The 23,968-nt window shown below is 43.5% G+C and overlaps 1 protein-coding gene across 1 annotated transcript in view; it reads left to right on the top strand.

The window, feature by feature from the left end:
* The window catches only part of LOC149470212 (cyclin-dependent kinase 14), a gene marked incomplete at its 3' end in the record, with an annotated part of 401,956 nt that overhangs the window by 358,683 nt on the left and 19,305 nt on the right, over nucleotides 1–23,968 (top strand). Inside the window, exons 8-9 of the mRNA XM_089666421.1 lie at nucleotides 13,128–13,251; nucleotides 20,161–20,281. Coding sequence (XP_089522547.1) covers nucleotides 13,128–13,251; nucleotides 20,161–20,281 — 245 coding nt within the window. The remainder of the gene's footprint in view (nucleotides 1–13,127; nucleotides 13,252–20,160; nucleotides 20,282–23,968) is intronic.

Raw genomic sequence — 23,968 nt, forward strand, 5'->3', positions numbered from 1 at the left:
GCTGTGATTAAATTCTTGACAAATGATTATGGAGATAACACCATTAACAAGAGCAATTCCCTGAAATAGTTGAAGAACCACTTGCTGACCACCTAACTGGGAAAATACGTCATTACTTTAACGTTTAATACCGGGGTTATGCAGCTAGATGCAGCTAGATGCCATAACCGGTTAGATGCCGGTATTATTTTTTCACTCGGGCGCTGGACTTTCTGTTAAAAGCGTTCTGATCGGCAATGGTTCCCGTTCTTACTTTGGCAATTTGGTAGCTCCGTGATCTAATCCTGGTGGTGGCTAAACATAGAGAAGAATGAAGGAAAGATTGCTTCCGCTCATCTCTATGGCCTAGAGTAGTGTTTCTCAACTTTTTTTCAGTCAAGGCACCCTTTAAAATTACAGAGAGTCCTGAGGCGCCCTTTAAAATTATGGACAGTCTTGAGGCACCCCATTCTAAAATGGGGTGCCTTTAGGCTGTTCATTATTTTAAAAGGGCACAATATTCTAAAATGTGAAAAACTATTCTAATAGTTTTATATATATATATATGCAGCAACATCCACACATGTAGGACACACAACATTAGAGGTGATTTATTCTTCCAAAGCAAACACACTTTTGCACACTGGTGTAGTATTCCAGTTTCTCTTCTCCCTCAGTTTTTCTCCATCACTGAGCAAATGTGACCCCAGCACGGATGAAAAGGGGCAGGGGAGGGTCAAACTAGGATGCTGTGCAGGCAGATGACATCCTCCTTATCAATTGATGATGTAATTGGTTGTCAGGATGCCGGCAGCTAGGTCATAATGCTGCACAATGAAAACCTTTTGGCTTTGTGTAACTAAAAGGCAGGCATGTTCGACCGACTGGCTTGAATACAAGTTTTGGGCAATTTTTAGACATTTTGCCAAGGCACCCCTGAAGAAACCTGGAGGTACCCTGATTGAGAAAGGTTGGCCTAGACGGACCAGAGTGATGTCATGACGCCACTTCCAGTGTCGGCGCCAGGTCAACATTGCCCTTTTTTTTTTTTTTTGTCTTAAAGCAAAAGATCCATTTTTTTTCCCTTTAGACCCTAGATCTCTCCATAAAGAGGACCTGTCCTCCTGTATTGTTATCGCAAGGGATGTAGCAATACAAGTGATTAAAAAAAAAAAGGGACATTGTAAAAATAAAAATGTAATAGAAAAAAAAATTAAAGTGCCCAGTCCCGCCGGGCTCACACACAGTGGTGAATGCATACATAGGTCAAACCCATATAAAAAACGAAGATTGCATCACCCATGTGAGGTATCACCACGAATGCCAGAGCGAGAGCAATAATTGTAGCACTAGACCTCCTCTGTAACTCTAAACTGTTAACTTACTGATATATTTAAAGCGTTGCCTATGGAGACTTTTAGGTACTGTAGTTTGGCGCCATTCCGCAAGCATGCACAATTTTAAAACATGAAATGTTGAGTATCTGTTTACTCAGCGTAACATCATCTTTCATATTTTGCAAAATAAATTGGGGAATATATTGTGTTTTTGTTTTAAATCATTAAAGTGTTTTTTGGGCCCAAAAAATTCAGTTTGAAAAACTGCTGCGCAGTATGTGTGTGTATATGTATATAGATATACATATATATTTTGTTTGAGGGTTCTAAGTAATTTTCTAGCAAAGAGTGTCAGAAAAAGCAGTACATGCGAGTTCTGTGCCTTGGGCAGCCCATTCAAATTAATAGGCCATCCTAAAACAACAACCAGTAACATGCATCAATGTAAAGTGCTTTCTTACAGAATCCCAAAACCTACAAATATGTTCGTTATCTTCCTCCTCAGTGTGTATATGAGGCAGCCACTCAATATTAACGTGTAACTAAAGGCAAAACTTTTTTCTTTTTTTTTTTTTGGTTTTGGATCAGGTGGAGAGGGATTAGAACATTGGTTAGATTTTTACTGCTGTCTATGTTTCGGTTAGTGAGCTTCGTCCTTTCTATTTGGCCTATTTACCAATATAAGTGAAGGAAAATCCCAAATTGTGGGAACTGAGAAACCTTTCAATAGGGACACTAGTTCCTGTCTCAACTAGGGATTTCCTTACTTTGGAGGATTTTCCTCTCAGTCCCTGTTTTGACTATGGGACAGGAAGTGAGGGGAATTCTCTCCAATGGGACTGAGATGACAAAAAAAATGACATGGGTTACAAGCCTCCTCCGTTAATCTTTCCAAAATGAAAATAAAAAGTTTTCCTCCTTATGTAGGGTTAATGTGACTCAAGAGTTGAAAAAAAAGACTGGTTTGAAAGTTTCTTAAGTAACCAGCCAGAATATAAACAGCAGGGATAAAATCAGTACCGAGCGGCTTCATTTGCCACCGCATTTAAGTCTTTGAAAATAAATGGTGTTTAAATAACTCCTAACAAGCTGCAGCGCCTGTTCCGCTGGGATGTTTATGGGGCTTTAGCTCAGGAAAGTGACAAGTGTGCCGAGCTCCTAAATCAAAGGTTCCTCGCTTTATCCTCACATGTCCCTTAGAGACAACTCTTTTATAAGTAAACTTAATGGGAAGCCGAGTTTTGTGTTGGCTTTTTATCTGCTGATTACTAAATCTTTGTTCTGAGCTGAAGTTACATTTGGAGCAAAGGGGACAAGTACAAACGAGGCAAACCATATAATGGCTTTGATGTAAGCCAGGAGTTTGGGGGTCCAAATCTGGGAGGATGTTTGTTATTTACTGCATTTGAGAGCACCAAAAAAGAGTAGTAGCAGGGACGGACTGACAACTCATGGGGCCCCCGGGCAATAGGGGATCATGGGGCCCCTGTGTCCTTGCCCACACTCAAAACACACCCAAAAAAGCCTATAAAAAGGTACCAGGGGCATTTCCTGGGGCCCCCTACTGACCCTGGGCCCTCGGTAAGTGCCTGAGTTCTCGAATGGTCAGTCCGCCCCTGATACCATGTATACCCACCTGCTGGGATTGCTTCTATTGCAGGGGTGGACTGACCATTCGGGATCTCAGGTACTGCCCGAGGGCCCGGGGTCAGTAGGGGGCCCCCATGAGATGCCCCTGGTACCTTTCATAGGCTTTTTTGGGTGTGGTTTGAGTATAGGCGAGGACACGGGCCCCATGATCCCCTATTGCTCGGGGTCCCCATGAGTTGTCAGTCCACCCCTGTTTGTACTACTAAAACTTAACCCTGTGACCCCCTGATATAACCAATTTATCTAGGGTCAATGAGAAGTACCCCTCACATTGGTGGTCAGTGGGAAGCATGCACCCATTACAGGGATGGTCAAAATACACTCCTTACAGATAGCTAAAATGACCAATGGTGTCATGTCTGACTCTACCAAGTGGTGTTGGCCCCAGAACACCTAGTGGATGGGAGGTCAATCAGCCCCAGAGAATTGTCGGTGTAGAGTATCATAAATAAGTATATAATATTTGCGGTTTCATGCAATGCACTGTAATCAATAGCAGCCAAACATATTTCATTGTTCTACAGAGTACTTTCAGCAACAAAATTAAGCTTCTTATTGGTTGCTAGTTGTCTTGGTGCTTTATTACTGTATGTGTTAGATTAATTAACAAGGCTCATAATGTTCTAAATAAAGGTCCCTTTGTCCCTGTAGTCTGGATTGTGAATTACTGGAAGTTGGTGACTTTTTTTTTTCATGTACTCCCTAATATCCATTCGTTTTGTGCGGGCAGGCGTGGGCATATTTGTTAAGGAGTTTTCCTCTTCCAGCAATTTAAGGGCTTGTGAACTAAACACTTACTACAATTCAAAGGGAACTGAATACTTCCTGTTAATGTTTTTAGCTCTTCACATCTGATAGCGTGCCGGCCTTCTAGACTTCATCAGAATGTTCTGTGTTGCAGCTGCAGACGAGATAAAAAGCACAATATTTAAAAAGAGTGAGATGAATTCTCATATCCAAGCTGCTTCAGGGATTGTGCTGTTTTCTTATTTCACTGCAAATTGTAACATTTGCTGGATGTTTTAGTTATTGAGCTGCCATCTAGTTCCTGATCCACTTCATATCCAGCTTATTGGTTTATTAAACGTTATGAAATTCTGAAACTGCCATTGGGTGGCAGCTGCACCACAGTTGTCAGTAAGCCATGGGCCATAAAATGCACAGATTATGCTTTTTGTGCATTTTAATGGTTCTGAACAATGGAAGTATGAAACTTTTTTTTCAAAGAGAAAAACCCAAGACCATGGAAGTTTAACACATGTAAAAATTAAAAAAAAATGCATAAATACACACTGTGGTGTTTAATTATGTGATTTTAAGTGAGTGGATTAGGGTTTTTTCTTGCACTCTGTTATAGATGTGTATAAGCATTTAAAAGATTTACCCTTGAGAGAAATAATTATTTTTCTGTTAATGGAGATGTGCAGCTCTGTTGGTGACATGTTGAAAGTCATACCCATGATCTGAGCAAGTAGAATCAGAGGACTGGCCAAAATGGATAGAATCAGGGCTTTTTATTTTTTCAGAGAATAGGTGCAGTTACTTCCCCCTTCTGAATCACTCCTTGTCTCCACTACTACCCACCTCCAAGTACTATCCCTTGGTTCCACTCCATACCTCACAGTACCACCCCTTTTAGAGAATATAGAGCCAAGTATCATTTTGTGATGTTAGTAATTTGTATGCAATAACAAGAAAAGCAGTAAAATAGATCCCCTGCAGCCAGCAACAATAGTTCCCGCCAGCAACAATAGACTCACAACAATAGATCCCCCCAGCAGCCAGCATCAATAGACCCTCCAGCAAACCCCAGCACTCCTTGGTGCTGGGGTTTGCACCCCATACATACAATTGGTGCTGCAGGTGTCAAAACTGCATTCTCCCGCATTCCCACTGAAAAATCCCTGGACAGAAAATATAAAAGGATTCTGAATGTATCTTTGGTAGAAGCAAATTTTACATTCTTTTCTACACTATATTGCCAAACGTATTGGGACACCCCTCCAAATCATTGGATTCAGGTGTTCCAATCACCTCCATAGCCGCAGGTGTATAAAATCAGGCACCTAGGCATGCAGACTGCTTCTAAAAACATTTGTGAAAGAATGGGTCTCCCTCAGGAGCTCTTTGAATTCAAGCGTTGTACCGTGATAGGTTGCCACCTGTGCAGGAAGTCCATCTCCTGTGCAGGAAGTCCATCTCCTGTGCAGGAAGTCCATCTCCTGTGCAGGAAGTCCATCTCCTGTGCAGGAAGTCCATCTCCTGTGCAGGAAGTCCATCTCCTGTGCAGGAAGTCCATCTCCTGTGCAGGAAGTCCATCTCCTGTGCAGGAAGTCCATCTCCTGTGCAGGAAGTCCATCTATGAAATTTGCTTGCTACTAAATATTCCACAGTCAACTGGTAATGGTATTATAACAAAGTTGAAGCAACTGGAAACAACAACTAATAAACAAAGTGGTAGGCCACGTAAAATGACAGAGCGGGGTCAGCGCATGCTGAAACGCACAGTGCGCAGAAGTCGCCAACTGTCTGCAGAGTCAGTAGCTAAAGACCTCCAAACTTGGTGTGGCCTTCAGAATAGCACAACAACAATGCGTAGAGAGCTTCATGGAATGCATTTCCATGGCCGACAAATCACGCTTCTCTGGCAATCCAATGGACGTGTCTGGGTTTGGCGGTTGCCAGGAGAATGGTACTTGCCTGACTTGATTGAACAAAGTTTGGTGGAGGGGGGATTATCGTGTGGGGTTGCTTTTCAGGGGTTGGGCTTGGCTCCTTAGTTCCATTGAAGGGAACTCTTAAAGCATCAGCATACCAAGACATTTTGGACAATTTAATGCTCCCAACTTTGTGGGAACAGTTTGGGGATGACCCCTTTCTGTTCCAACATGACTGCGCACCAGTGCACAAAGCATGGTCCATAAAGACATGGATGAGCGAGTTTGGGAAGGAGGAACTCGACTGACCTGCACAGAGTCCTGACTAGAGATGAGTGAAGTATTCAAAAATTCGATTCGACTGATTCGGCGAATTCGTGGACAATATTCGATTCGAGTCGAATATATTCGCTGTGAATTTAACTTAAAAAAGGGTGTTTCTAGGCTTCAGAGAGACTTAATATTAGTGCAGAACACTGTACCTTTAATTTAAATGCCCTTGGAGTCTGCTGGGGAAGAGAAATAATACTGTCAGTGAGTATGACATGCAGATGAGTGCCGTCGATCTTAGAATCACCGCACACTTCACTCATTTGGCCAGTCACGGGGCCAAAACCAGTGTTTGGAGCCACAGTGTGGCGGTGGAGGCAGCAGCAATGGGAGGCCATACAGCAACCTATGACAAAATGGAAACCAGCAGGAGTGTGAGGAGACCTCAAAGTGGCACATGGCAGAGTGGGAGCAAGGGGAGGCGGTACAGGGACCCATGTCACACTGTGGACCCAGCAGCAGCGTGACGAGGCGGTACGGGGGCCCATGGCAGATTTGGGGCCTGGCAGCACCTATGGGAGGCCTGTAATCTGCCAGCAACCTATGACAAAATGGAAACCAGCAGGAGTGTGAGGAGACCTGAAAGTGGCACATGGCAGAGTGGGAGCAATGGGAGGCGGTACAGGGACCCATGTCACACTGTGGACCCAGCAGCAGCGTGACCAGGCGGTACGGGGGCCCATGGCAGATTACAGGCCTGGCAGCAGCAATGGGAGGCCCGTAATCTGTCAGCACCCTATGACAAAAAATGGAACACACCAGCAGTGTGTGAGGAGACCTGAAAGTGGCACATGGCAGAGTGTGGCGATGGAGACAGCAGCAATGGGAGGCCGTACAGGGACCCATGAGAGACTCTGGACCTGGCAGCAGCATGAGGAGGCGGTATAGGGGCCCATGGCAGATTAGGGGCCTGGCAGCAGCTATGGGAGGCCCGTAATCTGCCAGCACCCTATGACAAAAAATGGAACACACCAGCAGTGTGTGAGGAGACCTGAAAGTGGCACATGGCAGAGTGTGGCGATGGAGACAGCAGCAATGGGAGGCCGTACAGGGACCCATGAGAGACTCTGGACCTGGCAGCAGCATGAGGAGGCGGTATAGGGGCCCATGGCAGATTAGGGGCCTGGCAGCAGCTATGGGAGGCCCGTAATCTGCCAGCACCCTATGACAAAAAATGGAACACACCAGCAGTGTGAGGAGACCTGAAAGTGGCACATGTTTGGGGCATGATTCATGGCGGATTTAGTCAGTTGTGTCAGGAACTGGTGGTTTGAAATCCAGACTAATCCACGCTTGATTCATTTTCACAAACGTGAGTCTCTCCACACTTTGGGTGGACAGTCGTGTCCTCCGCGGAGTTGCAATACCTCCTGCCGCACTAAACACGCGCTCCGATGCCATGCTACTGGCTGGGCATGACAGCCTTTCAAGGGCAAATTCAGCTAGTTGGGGCCAAAGGTCAAGTTTCGTTGCCCAGTAGTCAAGGGGAATTGTCTACCTCGGTTGGCAGGGTGCTGTCCAAGTAGGCCTAAGCCTGTTGTTTGAGGTCCTGCTCCAGGTCCACCTGATGCTGCTGCTGCTGCTGCGGCTGGTTATTAGTTTCCTCACTGCGCTGGTGAAGAAAGCTACTCATCATCGACTGCAGACTGAGGCAGCTGCTGCTGGTGGAGCTGCCACTGCTCCTACCACCCCACCCCTCCCCTGCTGCCATGGCAGCATAACGCAAGCGCACAGGGCCCACAGTGTCTGAGGATGGACGTTGGCGCAGACAGGAAGAGACCAGCTGACTACATAGGTGGTTTTTATAGTACGTTATTTTGGCCTCCCTCTCAGCAGGTGTGAAAAAGGCCACCATTTTTGAACGGTAGCGAGGGTCCAACAAGGTGGACAGCCAAAAGTCATCCCTCTGTCTGATGGTTATTATTCGGCTGTCGGTACGCAAGCAAGCGAGCATGCTATGGGCCATTTGTGCCAAGGAATGCGAGGGACTCCCTGCCTCCATCTCCACAGCATACTGCCATGGTGCGTCTGGGTCCTCTGTCTCCTCTTCCTCCTCCTCTACCAGATGCTCCTGCTCCTCCACTCCTGTCCGCTGAGTGGAAAAACCACCCATTTCACTCAATAATTCCTGAGCACCAATGTCCTCCTCTACCTCCTCCTCTTCTTCCTGTCCTGCCCCCACAGGGGTCATGTGGCGTTGAGATCTGTGCGCCACGTCTACCGCACCCTGACCAGCCATTATTAACAGCATTTGTTCCAGGACGTGCAACAGAGGAATGACGTCGTTCATCCCATAGTCCTGCCGACTCACGAATAGCGTGGCCTCCTCAAAGGGCCTGAGCAAGCGCAGGTGTCACGCATGAGCTGCCAATGGCTGACATCTAAGTTACACAGGGAGTACCTTTATCCGCTTTTAACATCAGGAAATCTGTGATGGCCTTTTGCTGTTCGTAAAGGCAGTCTAACATATGTAGGGTTGAATTCCACCTTGTTGCAACGTCACAGCATGAGGAGTCGGTACGGGGGCCCATGGCAGATTACGGGCCTGGCAGCAGCTATGGGAGGCCCGTAATCTGCCAGCACCCTATGTCAAAAAATTCAAACACACCAGCAGTGTGTGAGGAGACCTGAAAGTGGCACATGGCAGAGTGTGGCGATGGAGACAGCAGCAATGGGAGGCCGTACAGGGACCCATGACAGACTCTGGACCTGGCAGCAGCATGAGGAGGCGGTACAGGGGCCCATGGCAGATTAAGGCCTGGCAGCAGCAATGGGATGCCCGTAATCTGCCAGCACCCTATGACAAAATGGAACCCTGGGCTGGGGCAGGCAGAACCGCCGTATCTTTATCACGGTTTTCCCAGGCCACCGAATGGCGACGCTGCATATGCTGACGCAACGCTGTAGTCCCAACATGGGCCCCCTGGCCACGCTTGACTTTCTGGCCACATAGTCAACATACGGCTACGTTTACTTCCTCGGGCGGCTTGACGAAAAATTGCCACACCGCCGAGTAGGAAACTTTGCCCCCGCTACTCCTCACTGGCTGACTGCTACTTCCTCCGTGCACACCGGCACCACTACTGGCCGTGGTGGTAGGCTGCAGTGGAGCTGGTGCTCTACTCCGTGGCCGTTTGCCTCCACTGACACTGCTGCGACCCTGCTGCCTCCTGGCAGCAGCATTGGGAAGCCGTACAGGGACCCATGACACACTCTGGACCTGGCAGCAGCATGAAGAGGCGGTACAGGGGCCCATGGCAGATTACGGGCCTGGCAGCAGCAATGGGAGGCCCGTAATCTGCCAGCACCCTATGACAAAAAATGGAACACACCAGCAGTGTGAGGAGACCTGAAAGTGGCACATAGCAGAGTGTGGCGATGGAGACAGCAGCAATGGGAGGCCGTACAGGGACCCATGACAGACTCTGGACTTGGCAGCAGCATGAGGAGGCGGTATATAGGGGCCCATGGCAGATTAGGGGCCTGGCAGCAGCTATGGGAGGCCCGTAATCTGCCAGCACCCTATGTCAAAAAATTCAACACACCAGCAGTGTGTGAGGAGACCTGAAAGTGGCACATGGCAGAGTGTGGCGATGGAGACAGCAGCAATGGGAGGCCGTACAGGGACCCATGACAGACTCTGGACTTGGCAGCAGCATGAGGAGGCGGTATATAGGGGCCCATGGCAGATTAGGGGCCTGGCAGCAGCTATGGGAGGCCCGTAATCTGCCAGCACCCTATGTCAAAAAATTGAACACACCAGCAGTGTGAGGAGACCTGAAAGTGGCACATGGCATGAGAGACTGTGGACCTGGCAGCAGCATGAGGAGGCGGTATAGGGGCCCATGGCAGATTAGGGGCCTGGCAGCAGCTATGGGAGGCCCGTAATCTGCCAGCACCCTATGTCAAAAAATTCAACACACCAGCAGTGTGTGAGGAGACCTGAAAGTGGCACATGGCAGAGTGTGGCGATGGAGACAACCCACCGACTGTTTTGCTCGCTGCCAAGCTGCCACCCTCTTCTCCTGATGATGCGGAAGCAATAGCCTGATGACGACGAGGCTGCCAAGTGCGATCAGCCTCATCATCATCAATTAGGGTCTCCGCCTCACTACTAGCCCCCTCGGCTGCGTGTGGGTCAGGAGACAGACCTGTCTCTACACCGGCTACCGAGCCACTCTCCTCGCCACTACTTCTTCGCCTGGCTGCTGAAGAGGCGGATGTCTCCCCCCGTTCCTGACCGCCCTCTGTTAGCTCTTCCTCACTGTACTGGATGACACCGGGAGCACTAGCCTCTGGCTGCGAATAGTGCTGCCTCGACCCCTTCCTCTGCTGCCACGTCTGCTCGCTCCTAAAACATTGCCTCCTCTGCCACTCCTCTGCATGTTGTCTGACATACTCTTTAATTAAACGATTCTGTGTCCCTGAGTAACGTTTGTGTCCCTGAGTAACGTTTCTGTGGCCCTCAGTAACAGTTCTGTGGCCCTCAGTAACAGTTCTGTGGCCCTCAGTAACAGTTCTGTGTCCCTGAGTAACAATTCTGTGTCCCTGAGTAACGTTTCTGTGGCCCTAAGTAACAGTTCTGTGGCCCTCAGTAACAATTCTGTGTCTGTCCCTCAGTAACAATTCTGTGTCCCTCAGTAACAATTCTGTGTCCCTCAGTAACAATTCTGTGTCCCTCAGTAACAATTCTGTGTCCCTCAGTAACAATTCTGTGTCCCTGAGTAACGTTTCTGTGGCCCTAAGTAACAATTCTGTGGCCCTCAGTAACAATTCTGTGTCTGTCCCTGAGTAACAATTCTGTGTCCCTAACTAACGTTTCTGTGGCCCTAAGTAACAGTTCTGTGGCCCTCAGTAACAATTCTGTGTCCCTGAGTAACGTTTCTGTGGCCCTCAGTAACAATTCTGTGTCCCTGAGTAACAATTCTGTGGCCCTAAGTAACGGTTCTGTGGCCCTCAGTAACAATTCTGTGTCCCTGAGTAACAATTCTGTGGCCCTAAGTAACGGTTCTGTGTCCCTGAGTAACAATTCTGTGTCCCTGAGTAACAATTCTGTGGCCCTAAGTAACGGTTCTGTGGCCCTCAGTAACAATTCTGTGTCTGTCCGAGTAACAATTCTGTGGCCCTAAGTAACAGTTCTGTGGCCCTCAGTCACAATTCTGTGGCCCTGAGTAACGTTTCTGTGGCCCTGAGTAACGTTTCTGTGGCCCTAAGTAACAATTCTGTGGCCCTCAGTAACAATTCTGTGTCTGTCCCTGAGTAACAATTCTGTGGCCCTAACTAACGTTTCTGTGGCCCTAAGTAACAGTTCTGTGGCCCTCAGTAACAATTCTGTGTCTGTCCCTGAGTAACAATTCTGTGGCCCTAACTAACGTTTCTGTGGCCCTAAGTAACAATTCTGTGGCCCTCAGTAACAATTCTGTGTCTGTCCCTGAGTAACAATTCTGTGGCCCTAACTAACGTTTCTGTGGCCCTAAGTAACAGTTCTGTGGCCCTCAGTAACAATTCTGTGTCTGTCCCTGAGTAACAATTCTGTGGCCCTAACTAACGTTTCTGTGGCCCTAAGTAACAGTTCTGTGGCCCTCAGTAACAATTCTGTGTCTGTCCCTGAGTAACAATTCTGTGGCCCTAACTAATGTTTCTGTGGCCCTAAGTAACAATTCTCTGGCACTCAGTAACAATTCTGTCTGTCCCTGAGTAACAATTCTGTGTCCCTAACTAGCGTTTCTTTGGCCCTAAGTAACGATTCTGTGGCCCTCATTAACAATTCTGTGTCCCTGAGTAACGTTTCTCTGTCCCCAAGTAACGTTTCTGTGGCCCTAACTCTGTCCCTAATACAGAGCGGTCTGCCTCTCTTGAATGACTGGAGGCAAATGAAGAATTCTAAAATAGCCGCTATTTATAGCTCGACCATTACACAGTGCTGGCTGGCTGGCTGCTGATTGGCTAATGCGATCACATGTCATTAAGGAATGCATTATGGGTCAGCGCGCCTTGTCTGCGCGCCTTCCCAGACATCCCCGCTCCGTCGCCGCACATGTCCGCCGCCATTTTAGGAAAAATTTTGATTCGCGCGTCCGAAGTAGGCTATTTTTTGGATTTTCCAATATTCGACTCGAATTCCACTTCGCCTACTTCGATTCGCTCATCTCTGTTCCAAATATGGTGGCAATGCCCAAAGGTGAAACGATTTTGGACCCAAACTTGTACTCTTTTATATACAGAGTAACTAGAATCAAGGCCCCAGAAACTTCATAAACCACTTTACCAAACAGACCTATTCAAGGATCTCAAAGTCTTCCCAGAGACTTATATTCTTTATTTTTCCTAGCTGACAAAATATTTATTGCTAAAGCTTGGAAAATGTCTCTTGTGCTCTTAGTTTTTGAAAAATAAGTGATCTTGGAAGCCTGTACTAAATATATTCAGCTTTAGGGGAGGATTCTAACATAAGGTGGAATACCTTCTCCTTTAGAGGTGTTTTTTTTTTTTTTTTTTTTTTTTTTTTTTTAGCTTGGGTGCTTTTTGAGTGTTGGGGCCTCTGGAGAGGGAAAGAAGGGGGTGGGCATGGAGGTGTGGACTGGTGGGATTTTTGCCCTGCCATCAATGGGAGAAAGCAATACCCTATCATTGGTTTTATGGGGGGGGATAGTATTCCATTGTTGGTATCAGTTGGAGGAATAGTTCCCCAGTGTTGGTGTCATTTGGAGGAATGGTGCCTCATCACTGGTATCAGTGGGAGGAATAGTGCTCCAAGGGTCAGATAAAGGCAAGCAGGGGCTGCAGCTGCCCCCAGGGCTGCAGTTTGGAGACCACTTCTCTAATCCTCAGACCCTAGGCTTCATTGAATGTGGAGTCTCGTGATTACTGCAGTGCCAAGTCACATGGTCTCCTCAAGCATCAGTCTTCTGGCAGAGACCTACTGATTTACTGGTTTAGTTGGTCACTCAGCTGCTTTGGCAGTCCTCACATGATCATTGCCTATGTGTAGGTCATATGACCCCAGTTTTAAAGGAAGCTGCCAAAACATGGTGATTAGAAACGAAAAAAAAAAAATACTACTTTTACTAGATCCTTAGGAAAATGTCTGTCGTACTTTTTCTTATGTTTTTAATGTTTGTGTCATCCCTGAGATGTTCAGATTAATGATGTGTCTCTTCTATTTTCCTTTCAGTTGTTTTTATTTCAGCTGCTGAGAGGACTCTCCTACATTCACCAAGGCCACATTTTGCACAGAGACCTGAAACCACAGAACCTGCTGATCAGCGATACAGGGGAGCTGAAGCTGGCTGACTTTGGTATAAAGATATTTCACTTTAATTATTTTCTTTTGTATATTGTGGAGGAGGCCAGAGGGTTCTATTGATTTTGGCTCTTCTTTAGATAATCTCATCTTTTGTTATTATTGGGTTTTTCTCTTGAACTCCACGGCTATCTCAAAATGAGAAAAAAAACCTCAAATGATGTGCTTTTCTTTAAGGATCTGATTATTTGTTTTTTCTTTAAGGACAACTCTGGCCAACAGCTAAACCCACATTTATGCTGAGCTGCATCTCTGGGTTTAGTAGGAGCATAATAGGAAAACTTATCAAGCCACTTCCAGCAAAACATTTTCATTTTATTTGAAGGCAGGATATTGTAGGTTCTCACAACCGGGCCCTTCTAACCCTCTGGCCTTGGATTTTATTGTAACTGTACTGTCTCCCTTTATTTTGTAACGCTCTGCTCAGACTGTTGGAACGATAAAATCCTGTATAATAATAATATATGTCCCTGACTATGGAATGATTTCTCTGCTTGCTGTCATTCTCAGTGACAGTTTTATGTGATTTGCAGAAAGTCATAAATAGCGGGGATATGCAGAATTCTTTCAATGTTTATGCTACTTTTTCACTTAAAATAGGCATGAATGTGAGAACTGGTTCAGAATTTTCCCACAAATGTTTCCTAGGCTTCTGACATTTCATAGGGTTCACATTTATTAGCCATTTTACCAAAAAAAACCCCCAAAAAACAAAAAAAACATGCATTTCAACATCTCAAGCACATTACGCACCACTCCTCCACTGTTCAAATAGTTGCTCCTGTCCCATACCATATATGTAAAATCATCACTTAGGCATGCAGACTGCTTCTACAAACATTTGTGAAAGAATGGGTCGCTCTCAGGATCTCCGTGAATTCAAGCGTGGTACCATGATAGGTTGTCACCTGTGCAATAAGTCCATCCCAGAAATTTTATTGCTACTAAATATTCCACAGTCAGCTGTTAGTGGGATTATAACAAAGTGGAAGCAACTGGGAACAACAACAACTCAGACACAAAGTAGTAGGCCACGTAAAATGACAGAGCGGGGTCAGTGCATGCTGAAGCACACAGTGCGCAGAAGTCACTAACTGTCTGCAGAGTCAATAGCTAAAGATCTCCAAATTTCATGTGGCCTTTAGATTAGCACAATAACAGTGCATAGAGAGCAATGCAAAGCATCTGATGCAGTGGTGTAAAGCATGCCGCCACCGGACTCTATCGAGTGTTTTCTGGAGTGACAAATCACGCTTCTCTATCTGGCAATCCATTGGACATGTCTGGGTTTGGTGGTTGCCAGGAGAATGGTACTTGCCTGACTGCATTGTGCCAAGTGTAAAGTTTGGTGGAGGGGGGATTATGGTGTGGGGTTGTTTTTCAGGGGTTGGGCTTGGCTACTTATTTCCAGTGAAGGGAAATCCTAAGGCGTCAGCATACCAAGACATTTTGGACAATTTTATGCTCCCTACTTTGTAGGAACAGTTCGGGGATGGCCCCTTCCCGTTCCAACATGACTGCCTGACCTCAGCTCGATAAAACACCTTTAGGATGAATTAGAGCAGTGACTGCAAGCCAGGCCTTCTCGTCCGACATCAGTGCCTGACCTCACAAATGTGCTTCTGGAAGAATGGTCAAACATTTCCATTGACACCCTCCTAAACCTTGTGGACGGCCTTCCCAGAAGAGTTGAAGCTGTTATAGCTGCAAAGGGTGGGCCAACTCAAAAAAAAAAAAAAAAAAAAATATATATATATATATATATATATATATACACACACATATATTCAATGCCAAAGTTGCTAGGTGGGTGCAGAATCTGGTATAAATGAAATTATTTGGCAAACCCCAGCTTTTTGGAGGTACACAAAAGTTGAACTGTTTTTACAGAGGAACTTCAGTCTTAACCCCCCTAAAAAAAACAAAACAAAAAAAAAAGTTCCCCCTTGCTTATTGGATTCTGTGTTCAGCACAGTAAGGATACTCCCCAATTCAGCAGATCCAGCGTTGTCCTGCTGGGATCCTACTCTCTGCACTACCACTTTCCCTTGTGACAGCTTCAGGCTTTTCTGGGTGCAGGCGCCACTAGGCTCGCCCCCCTGCTTTTCTACTGCTTGAAACAATACAGTGCTCCCGGTGCCCCCTGGGATATGCATGTCCTGCATCCTAAGCGGTGCTGGGGGCACGAATGTAATTCACCTAGGCAAATGCCGGTTGGGCCGAGACTTCTACACACAAAAAAAAAGTCAACAAAAAAAAAGTCAACAAAATAAAATGGACCAGGGTGGGCAGCATGGAGAGGAGGAGAGTTCTATGGAAGGGTGAAGTTCCGCTTTAAGCACTTAAGCATAGGGAGAGATTTTCTAAAACTGGTGCATCTGTGCATGGTAACCAGTCAGCTTCCAACTTCAGCTTATTCAATTAAGCTTTGGCACTAAAACCTGGAATCTGATTGGTTTCTATGCAGAGCTGCACCAGATTTTGCACTCTCCAGTATCGGTAAATAACCCCCATTCTATTGTATACCTTGTGTGTATTGAAAGCAGATCTAACTTGCTAGCAGTGTGGGGGGGTATTTTATCACAATGGGTTAGTTTACCTAACCTCCAGTGGTGACAGATCCACGCTTTCTGACACCACTCTATTTCCCCTGCCACCATCTTCTCCAGCACCTTTTCTAGACTGGCATCTTCTTAAGCCAGCAGACTGCCACTGGTAATGTAACCCGTGTGCTGGAGGTATATAATCCCAGCACCCAGCTCCTTTGCTGGGACAGGGTCAAGCATGTATGCACAAAAAATGTACAAAGTTTGTTTTGTCATTAAAAAAAAAAACTCTGCCTCCTATATTTTTCTATTTGGTTCAACTTTAACCACTTGCTGTCCGCCTGTTTATAAACGGCAGGGCGGTGGCACTCCAGGGGTGGGTTGCCATTCATAAACGGCACCCGCCTTTTCTAGCTGTGCGCGCTCCCTGGGAGCGCGCAGCACCGCAATCCGGTGCCCGCTGTCTCCTCCGGACACAGTGAAACACTGATCGTCGGACGAGACCTCTGTACGAGGTCCCGATCATGTGATCACTGATTGGCCAATCAGTGATCACATGCAAAGTAGTAAGCAAGATGTCATTTGTGACATCATTGCTTGCTACGTGTGAAATCTGTGAATGATCACAGGGGTCACATGGTACAAGGCTATTCACAACAGCCTTGTACCATGTGACAAGCTGTGACCAATCACAGCTCACTCAGTACTTCTCAATGAGTGCAAGAATGCAGACAGAGAGAAAGAAATGATTGCTTTTACATCCTATATGGGTGTAAAAGCAATCACTGTAAAAAAAAAAAAAAAAAATTGGTGACACTGTACTGCTAGGGTGACAGTATGTAAATAAAACAAATAATATAAAAATGTAAAAAAAAGTTTAAAAATTATAATTTTTGATTATAAACTAATTTTGGCTTATTTTTTTTTTTTTACTAAAAATATAACGGAATTTATTTTGGTCAAGATTTATGATGAACAATTATTTATTTGCAAAATTTTATAAGAAAAACACTTTTTTTTCAAAATTTTTAGACATTTACATAGCAAAAAAAAAAAATCCCAGCAGTGAAAAAATACCACCAAAATAAAGCTTTATCTGTCTCAGAAAAATGGTAAAAAATTCATATGGGTACAGTGTTGCATGACCGCGCAATTGTCATTCAAAGTGTGATAGCGCTGAAAGCTGAAAATTGCCCTGGACAGGAAGGGGGTAAAAGTGTCTGGACAGGAAGTGGTTAATGCCTCTTGGAGAAATATGTGCATTGTTTGCAATGACTAGCTTTTATGTGTAAAATACAGAACTGGGTCTGAACACCTTATGGAAAATTCTCTGTTGTCCCAGTTAAATCCGTTTATAATGCACATTCAGAAAGCTTTTGTCAAAATATACTGATGTTAGAAACCTCTGGTTATATTAGTTGTGTTTTACTATTATGTATGTTTACAGATCATAAATGACTGTTGGAGACAAAATATCAATGTATTGATCCTGTCCTCCAAAGTATGATGTGGGAGAGCCTAGGGATAGCTGAGCAGTAGATTGACCCTTAGCCATTAATTTCCATGTATGCATAGCAGATTAGCCTAATCAATGAGAAAACCCCTGGAAGGATTACATTTGTCTTGTAGTGTTTGCTTTGTATTGTCATCGGTTCCCATAGGACAGCCAGCGGTCACAGTAGGTCACGGGTGAAAGTTCCTTGAATGAGAAAAATGAGTCCTAAGTATGTGGCTGTTGCAGTAGATTTTTTAATGACTTGACGAAGGGATATTGACCTATGACGCGTGTCGGTTTATACTTTGTTGTTATCGGCAGCATGATGGCTTGGTGGTTAGTGCTTTTGTGTTGGTTTTCATTCCCACAAGAGCCGCTATGTGCATAGGGGGTTCTTAAAGTGTATGTAAAGTCTCTGTTTAACCCATGATGCTCTCTGAATTGTGTCATGGGTAAAACTTTTTTTTTTTTATGTAGAATAAAGATTTTAAAGATGCAGAAAAAATAACAATGTATACATTTTAATTTAAAATACATAAGATTGATGCAAAATCCTGATATTTTCCCTTAAGTTGGAAGTTGATATGCGTTAGGGAAATAAGATGTACTTGTGTCCATGTATCTCCCAGCAATCAGCTCTATTCTCATCCGGATCATTCGTTTATATCCAAATTGGTCAAACTTCACAACCTTATTATAATTTCAGGAAACACACGACCCCCTTTGGTTAAAAAAAAAAAAAAAATCAAACAAATTATTTTCAATAATCATTTACCAGAAATAAATTTGCACTGTTGAGGCACCACTTACAACAGATTATGTATAAAACTGATATTTTTTATTCATATGAAAATTAAAAATTCATTTTTAATTTTCGCATAAATAGAAATTTAAATTTGATACATCATCTGCTGTGAACGGTGCCTTTAAAGTCTGATCCACCATCATTATTTTAAATGAACTGCTTTTAAAGTCTCCATTTCTTCAACAGTCAAGATACACATGCATGAATTGGCATCCTTGCGTGTTTGCCTGTTTCTCTTTTTCATAGGTGACCAGGTCTGAACCAAGAAAACAAATCTCTTGGAGGGTCATTAGAACAGGAGATATTGAAAATAAGTGTTAAATATTAAGGAGGGAAATTTAACTACACTTCCTGCCTGGTAATCCCACCAATGAAAATGGCAGCTGTCAATTCCTTGCTTCCTTTGTCTATGGTGGCAATTTATGTAGGTGGTTTAGCAATCGTTTGCATGTCAAAAGCATGTATCATTGTAATTATGTAAAACCTTTACATTTGGAAATGAATGCTGTTCTTAGCATTTTATCAAATACATTATTTGTGCTGGTTTTGTTGCCCTTTAAATAATATTTCCATATATATTACCTGATATCAGTTTTTACAATGAGCTGGTTTATGCCATCTGAAATCCGGTTTTCTGTTGGCATGTCTAATAGTAAGTTAATAGATAGGAGCAGAAGAACATTGACTGACCTATGGAGCAGAGGACTCAGTGGGGATATCACCACTGTGCAATGGCCACTAGCAGTTTAAGCCAGGGGGTGGGGCTGTGGCACCAAGTCTGGAGAACTGCAGTTTACCAAGTGGACATTTTCGTACTTCCTGTTGTGTTAACAGAGCAGGAAGTGAAGATATATTTTTCCAATGGAAAAAATTAGGTTTTAATAGCTCCCTAATCTATCCAAAATGAAAGAAAAAAAATCTGTGCTTTAGATATTCTCCAAAACCTGATCATATATATGTATATTGATCTGATCTCTTTCAAATGTATAGCTAAGAAATCTTACAGCTCTATGGAAATCTCTAGGGAAAATTCAAAACTACTCTGCATTGGGCCTCCTTCCATACTGCAATGTTCATTTTTTTTTTTTCTAGGGTGCCATTAAAAATTACTTTTACTTGCCTTATCCCGCACTTTACCGAAAGCCAGTGCTCTCCTCTTCCCTCCGACACTCTATGGGTGTTCATGCGCACTCAACATCCTCTCTCACAATGCAGGACTGCTGGTCGTAAATTGTACATAATGATGTCAAAATGGAGAATACAAGTGGCTGTAGGGGACTGGAGGCACAAAAAGGAGAAAGCCTAAAAGAGCCTAGGTTATGGTATTTTGGCTCAATGCACAGTGATTTAAAAAAACACTGCTCCTAGAAAAATGTATGGTTTTGCCTGTAGAAATAACTGTTATCCTATGTGTCCATGCACATTAGGTAGTCTAAACTCAGTGTTTAGAGGCAGAAAAAAACCCCCTCTGTTTTAGGTTTTTAAGAGCGTTTTTCTGGTGGATAAAAAAATGGTAAACACTAGTACAAAAACCGCTCGAAATTTGTTTTGTTTTTTTTTTTTCCCTGCCAAGAGCACTGCTGTTTTTTTTAAGCCAGTGTGCATGGAGCCTCAAAGGTACAATAGACAAAAATGAGCATCCAAACTTTCCCCCTCTTTGAAATTGGTCCCCCGAAGCCACTTCTATTCGGTGCTTCATCGGTGGCACCTATGACGTTGCAATGTAAGTGATGACATTGAGGGCCCCCTCCCTTCACAGCCTTGAATATTGCAGGAAAGAGAAGAGTGCTGGCCTCCAAGGAGTAAGGGATAAGCTAATTAAAACATTTTTTTATTAGTACCTCTGAAAAAATTAGCATTTAACCCTTGCAGTGCATAAAGAGCCCCATTGCAAGGGCAGTTTTGAATTTTTCCCCGGAGTTCAGCTTGAAAAGTAATGAGTATTTTTTTTTTTTTGTATGTTTTCTTCATTCCTGAATCTTCTCATTACTTTAGATGCAGATATTGTTACATTATATATAGAAATATTTGGTGACATGAATTACTTTTCTCCTGCAGGCCTTGCTCGAGCCAAATCAGTCCCCAGCCACACCTACTCTAATGAGGTAGTAACTCTTTGGTACAGACCTCCAGACGTGCTGCTGGGTTCCACAGAATACTCCACCTGCCTGGACATGTGGTAAGTGAGATGCCTTCACAGCTTTGGGGTTCATTTACTAAAAGCAAATACTGTGCACTTTGAAATTGCAGTTGCTCCAGAGCTTAGCAAATGAGGGGAAGCTTTGTTAACTTTCATCAGCTAATCATGTGCAAGCAAAAATGTTTGTTTTAATTCCCTTGCATGTGATTGGGTATTCTTTGCAAAGTGAAGCTTCACCTTGTTTACTAAGCTCTGGAGCAACTGCACTTGCAAAGTGCACAGTCTATTTGCTTTTAGTAAATCAAGCCCTTTGAGTTATTGACTTGGAACAGTTATGGCAGTAAGGATTTAGAAAGTATTGAAGCCAGAGGATCAGTATACCAGCCAGGCTACTATCATTCTTTTTAGAAGGAAGTCTAAAAATGACAGGTTCACTTTAAACTGTAAGCTGTGCCGCGTTTTCTTCTGACTGACACGTCATTGTATGGATGGATGGGCTGCTCACATATAGCCATCAAACCTCTTGTAAGGTTGCGCTCAGCACAGTGATATGGGGAGCAGCTGGGCGCTTGACTGCGTTGGTATTAATTCCTGTCATGTCACATTTCTTAATAGCTCTGCCTTTTTTTCTCACTTACAAAATTTAAGGAGACCATTACATGTGTCTGTGTGATAAATGTTAGCCCGCAGACCTCCAGTGTGTCTGCTACTGAAGCTGCACAAATAAATATTAACTTCTCCAGAGGTGAGCCCGTATGACGAATGACATCATTAGTATGGCTTGTTATCCTGCTGCATTGTTACTGATGAGATAGAACGCCAGGCATTGTCTGTACAGGAGGCCTGAAGGAAAAGGGTCTGAGTTGCCACCATTTTCCCATCTAATGTCTATACATCCAACAGACGCCCCCAAAACAACTTTTCTTAGGCCTTGTGATCTGGCACCTTGGCACGAAGTGTTACATTATGGAAGGATGTTGATGCATACCCATGTCCCTTTGATTTAGAATGTGGTGGTCCATGGGAGTCCAGGGTGTATGACTGCAACAGCCCACATGGGCAGCTCAGGGGGGCCAACAGAAAAGAAAAGAGGAAGGCAGGAAATCCCTTATTAGGTAGCAAGTGACTCGAAAAAGCTCAAAACGTTTAAAAATCTGGTAACAAAATTAAAAAATACTTATCTGTTGAGGCTGCGGTCACTATGTTGAGTGGAGATATGCAACCTTCCATGTGTTCATGTGGATAATACCCTGTCCCCATGTAGGATTGATCTTGGATTGTAAGCTCCAAGGAGCAGGTCCCTCCTAACCCTCTTGTATTGAACTGTATTGTTGCTGTATTGTCTCCATTTATATTGTAAAGCGCTGAGCAAACTGTTGGCGCTATATAAATCCTGTATAATAATAATAAGGTTGCTCTCCGTGCCACAGAGGTCCCAGTCCTAAATCTTCTGTGGGGTTCTCAGGTGGGTGTTGAACAAGTTTAGTTAGGAGAGGTCTAGAAAAACCCATGGGTGATCCAAACTGCAGAGGTGCCCATTATTGTTTAAGGATGGATTGGAGACATCTGGTTTAGTGAACATCAAACCGCTTTAAATCACCAAAAATGCATTTTGAGGCTTCAAATTACCACTTCTCCCAGTGATACTCTGGTGTTTAGCTTTCCCTAGCTTCACTGTGTTGTCTCTGTGGGAATTACCCTTGTTCCGTATGTGCAAGTACTGGAGTTTTCAGCATGGTGCCTGCATATGACATCTGTAAAAAAAAACAACAAAAAACGAAAAAAAAAATGTATTTTTTATTTAGCCCTTTATTAAAATGTAACCCTAATAAGCTGCAATGAACTCTTTTCTCCACTATTTTTTCCCTGATTGTTTTTAATTTTCTGTATATATACATTTTACCATAAAAATTAATTTTTTTCCTTTTTATTCATTTTTTGTTGTTTTTTCAGTGTTGCATAAAAATAGCACAAACATGAAAAAAAAAACACTTTTTATTGGAAATCACTTTGCCACACTTTGTAACAGAAACCTTATTTTAGTGTAATTTTTAACTGGACAAATTATAGACATACGCTTTTATTTATAGTAAAACTATCTTTTTTACAAACTAACATTGATTACATTGAAAAAAAATTAATTTTGTCTATAGGAAAGTTAAAAAAAAAAAAAATCTTTGGAGGACAATATTGCTAAAAGTGAGCCTATGCTTGACCCACAGAAAGACAGTATAAGTATTACTTTATCTTAAACAATTGGAAGGTCATCATCGAATAAACAGGCCTATAATGAAAATGCAAAAATTGCTCTGGTCCAGAAGGGGATTAAGAGCTGAATAGGTTATTACCCTTTATTTACAAAATAAATCGGTCCTTCTCAACCTTTTCAACACAGAGGAACCCTTTAAATACCTTTCCAGGCTCAGGGAACCCATACTGAAAATTACTATATCTACAACTCCTGATACATTAGTGTGATGGTCAGTGGGAAGAATGCTCCTTTCACTTGTGATCATTGGGAAGAAAAGTTCAGTGGGAACCTATGTAAAAGGCAGAATTTGCTCATTGCTCAAGAAACCCCTAGCAACTTCTGGAGGAACCCTGGTTGAGAAGCCCTGGAATAGATGATTTAGCAACAATATTTGTTATTAAAGTACATCTAACCCCATCATGAACTTCTAAAAAAGATTAAAATTACATTAACAAACTGAAGCTTAGATGAGATCTGCAGCTTTCTTTAAAATTAGTTCTTTATGCAGGCATAGTCCACCCTTGTTACCATCAGCAAGTCTGTGTAGACAAGACATGGATGAAAGAGGCTGAAGGAGATCAGCAGCCCTGAGATGCAAACAGGATGAAAAAAAAAGTCAAAACAGTATTTATAAAAATTGACATTGTTTTATGATATAAATTGCTTACTAATTGTCATCCAGTTAGGATTTACTGTAAATATAGTTTTCTCTTTAAAATCCTTTCTTTATACAAAGAGGGGACTCGTGTTTTCCATTGTGTAAAGTTTGTAGAATTGGCAGACATAACAAAGCTCTCGTGTTTCTCTAAGTATCAGCTAGCGAAGCAGATGAGCAGGGGGAGATTGGCGGGGGTGTAATGAATAGGGTTTAATAAGAGTACTGGTGGCAAAGGAGGAGGAAGCGATGGTAGAATGGAGTGGACCAGCTGCACTCTAATGACAGCACAAACATTGTCTCTGTGGATGTCGCAGGAGGCCTGGGTCATTGCCTCCAAATTGTTTTTACACTTCATTTGCTACCTGCGTACATTTGTTGAAAAAAAAAAAAAGAAGATCTTTGTCTAATTTTACATTGTGACTGTTAAACCATAATACGTAAGTGTGAGGGCTTTGTATGGTGCACATAGGCACTGCTTGAATCCACTAAAAACGTTTTACTGTATATGTGCAAGACCAGTAATAATTCCTTTTACCATGAGAACAAAGGAGCCAAATGTGAGCTTTTTTTTTCTTCTTAATTACTATTGTATTTCATTTGGTTTCTTTTTATTATTTTGTTCTTTTTTCTGTTTCCTTTTATTTTTTCTCATCCTTTTTTTTTATTCATTATTTTTTTGCTTTCTATATCTGTTTTCCATACTTTTTTTTTTTTTTTCTTTCTTTATTCCTTTTTTATTTTTCTTTACTTTATAATTTTGTATTTATCACATCATGCATGTACACGATGGGGGAGATTTACTAAAACTGCTGCGTTC

The sequence above is a fragment of the Staurois parvus genome, unplaced genomic scaffold (assembly GCF_062004578.1).
Source record: "Staurois parvus isolate SC_StPar_1 unplaced genomic scaffold, SC_StPar_1.0 ptg000051l, whole genome shotgun sequence".
Taxonomy (NCBI): domain Eukaryota; kingdom Metazoa; phylum Chordata; class Amphibia; order Anura; family Ranidae; genus Staurois; species Staurois parvus.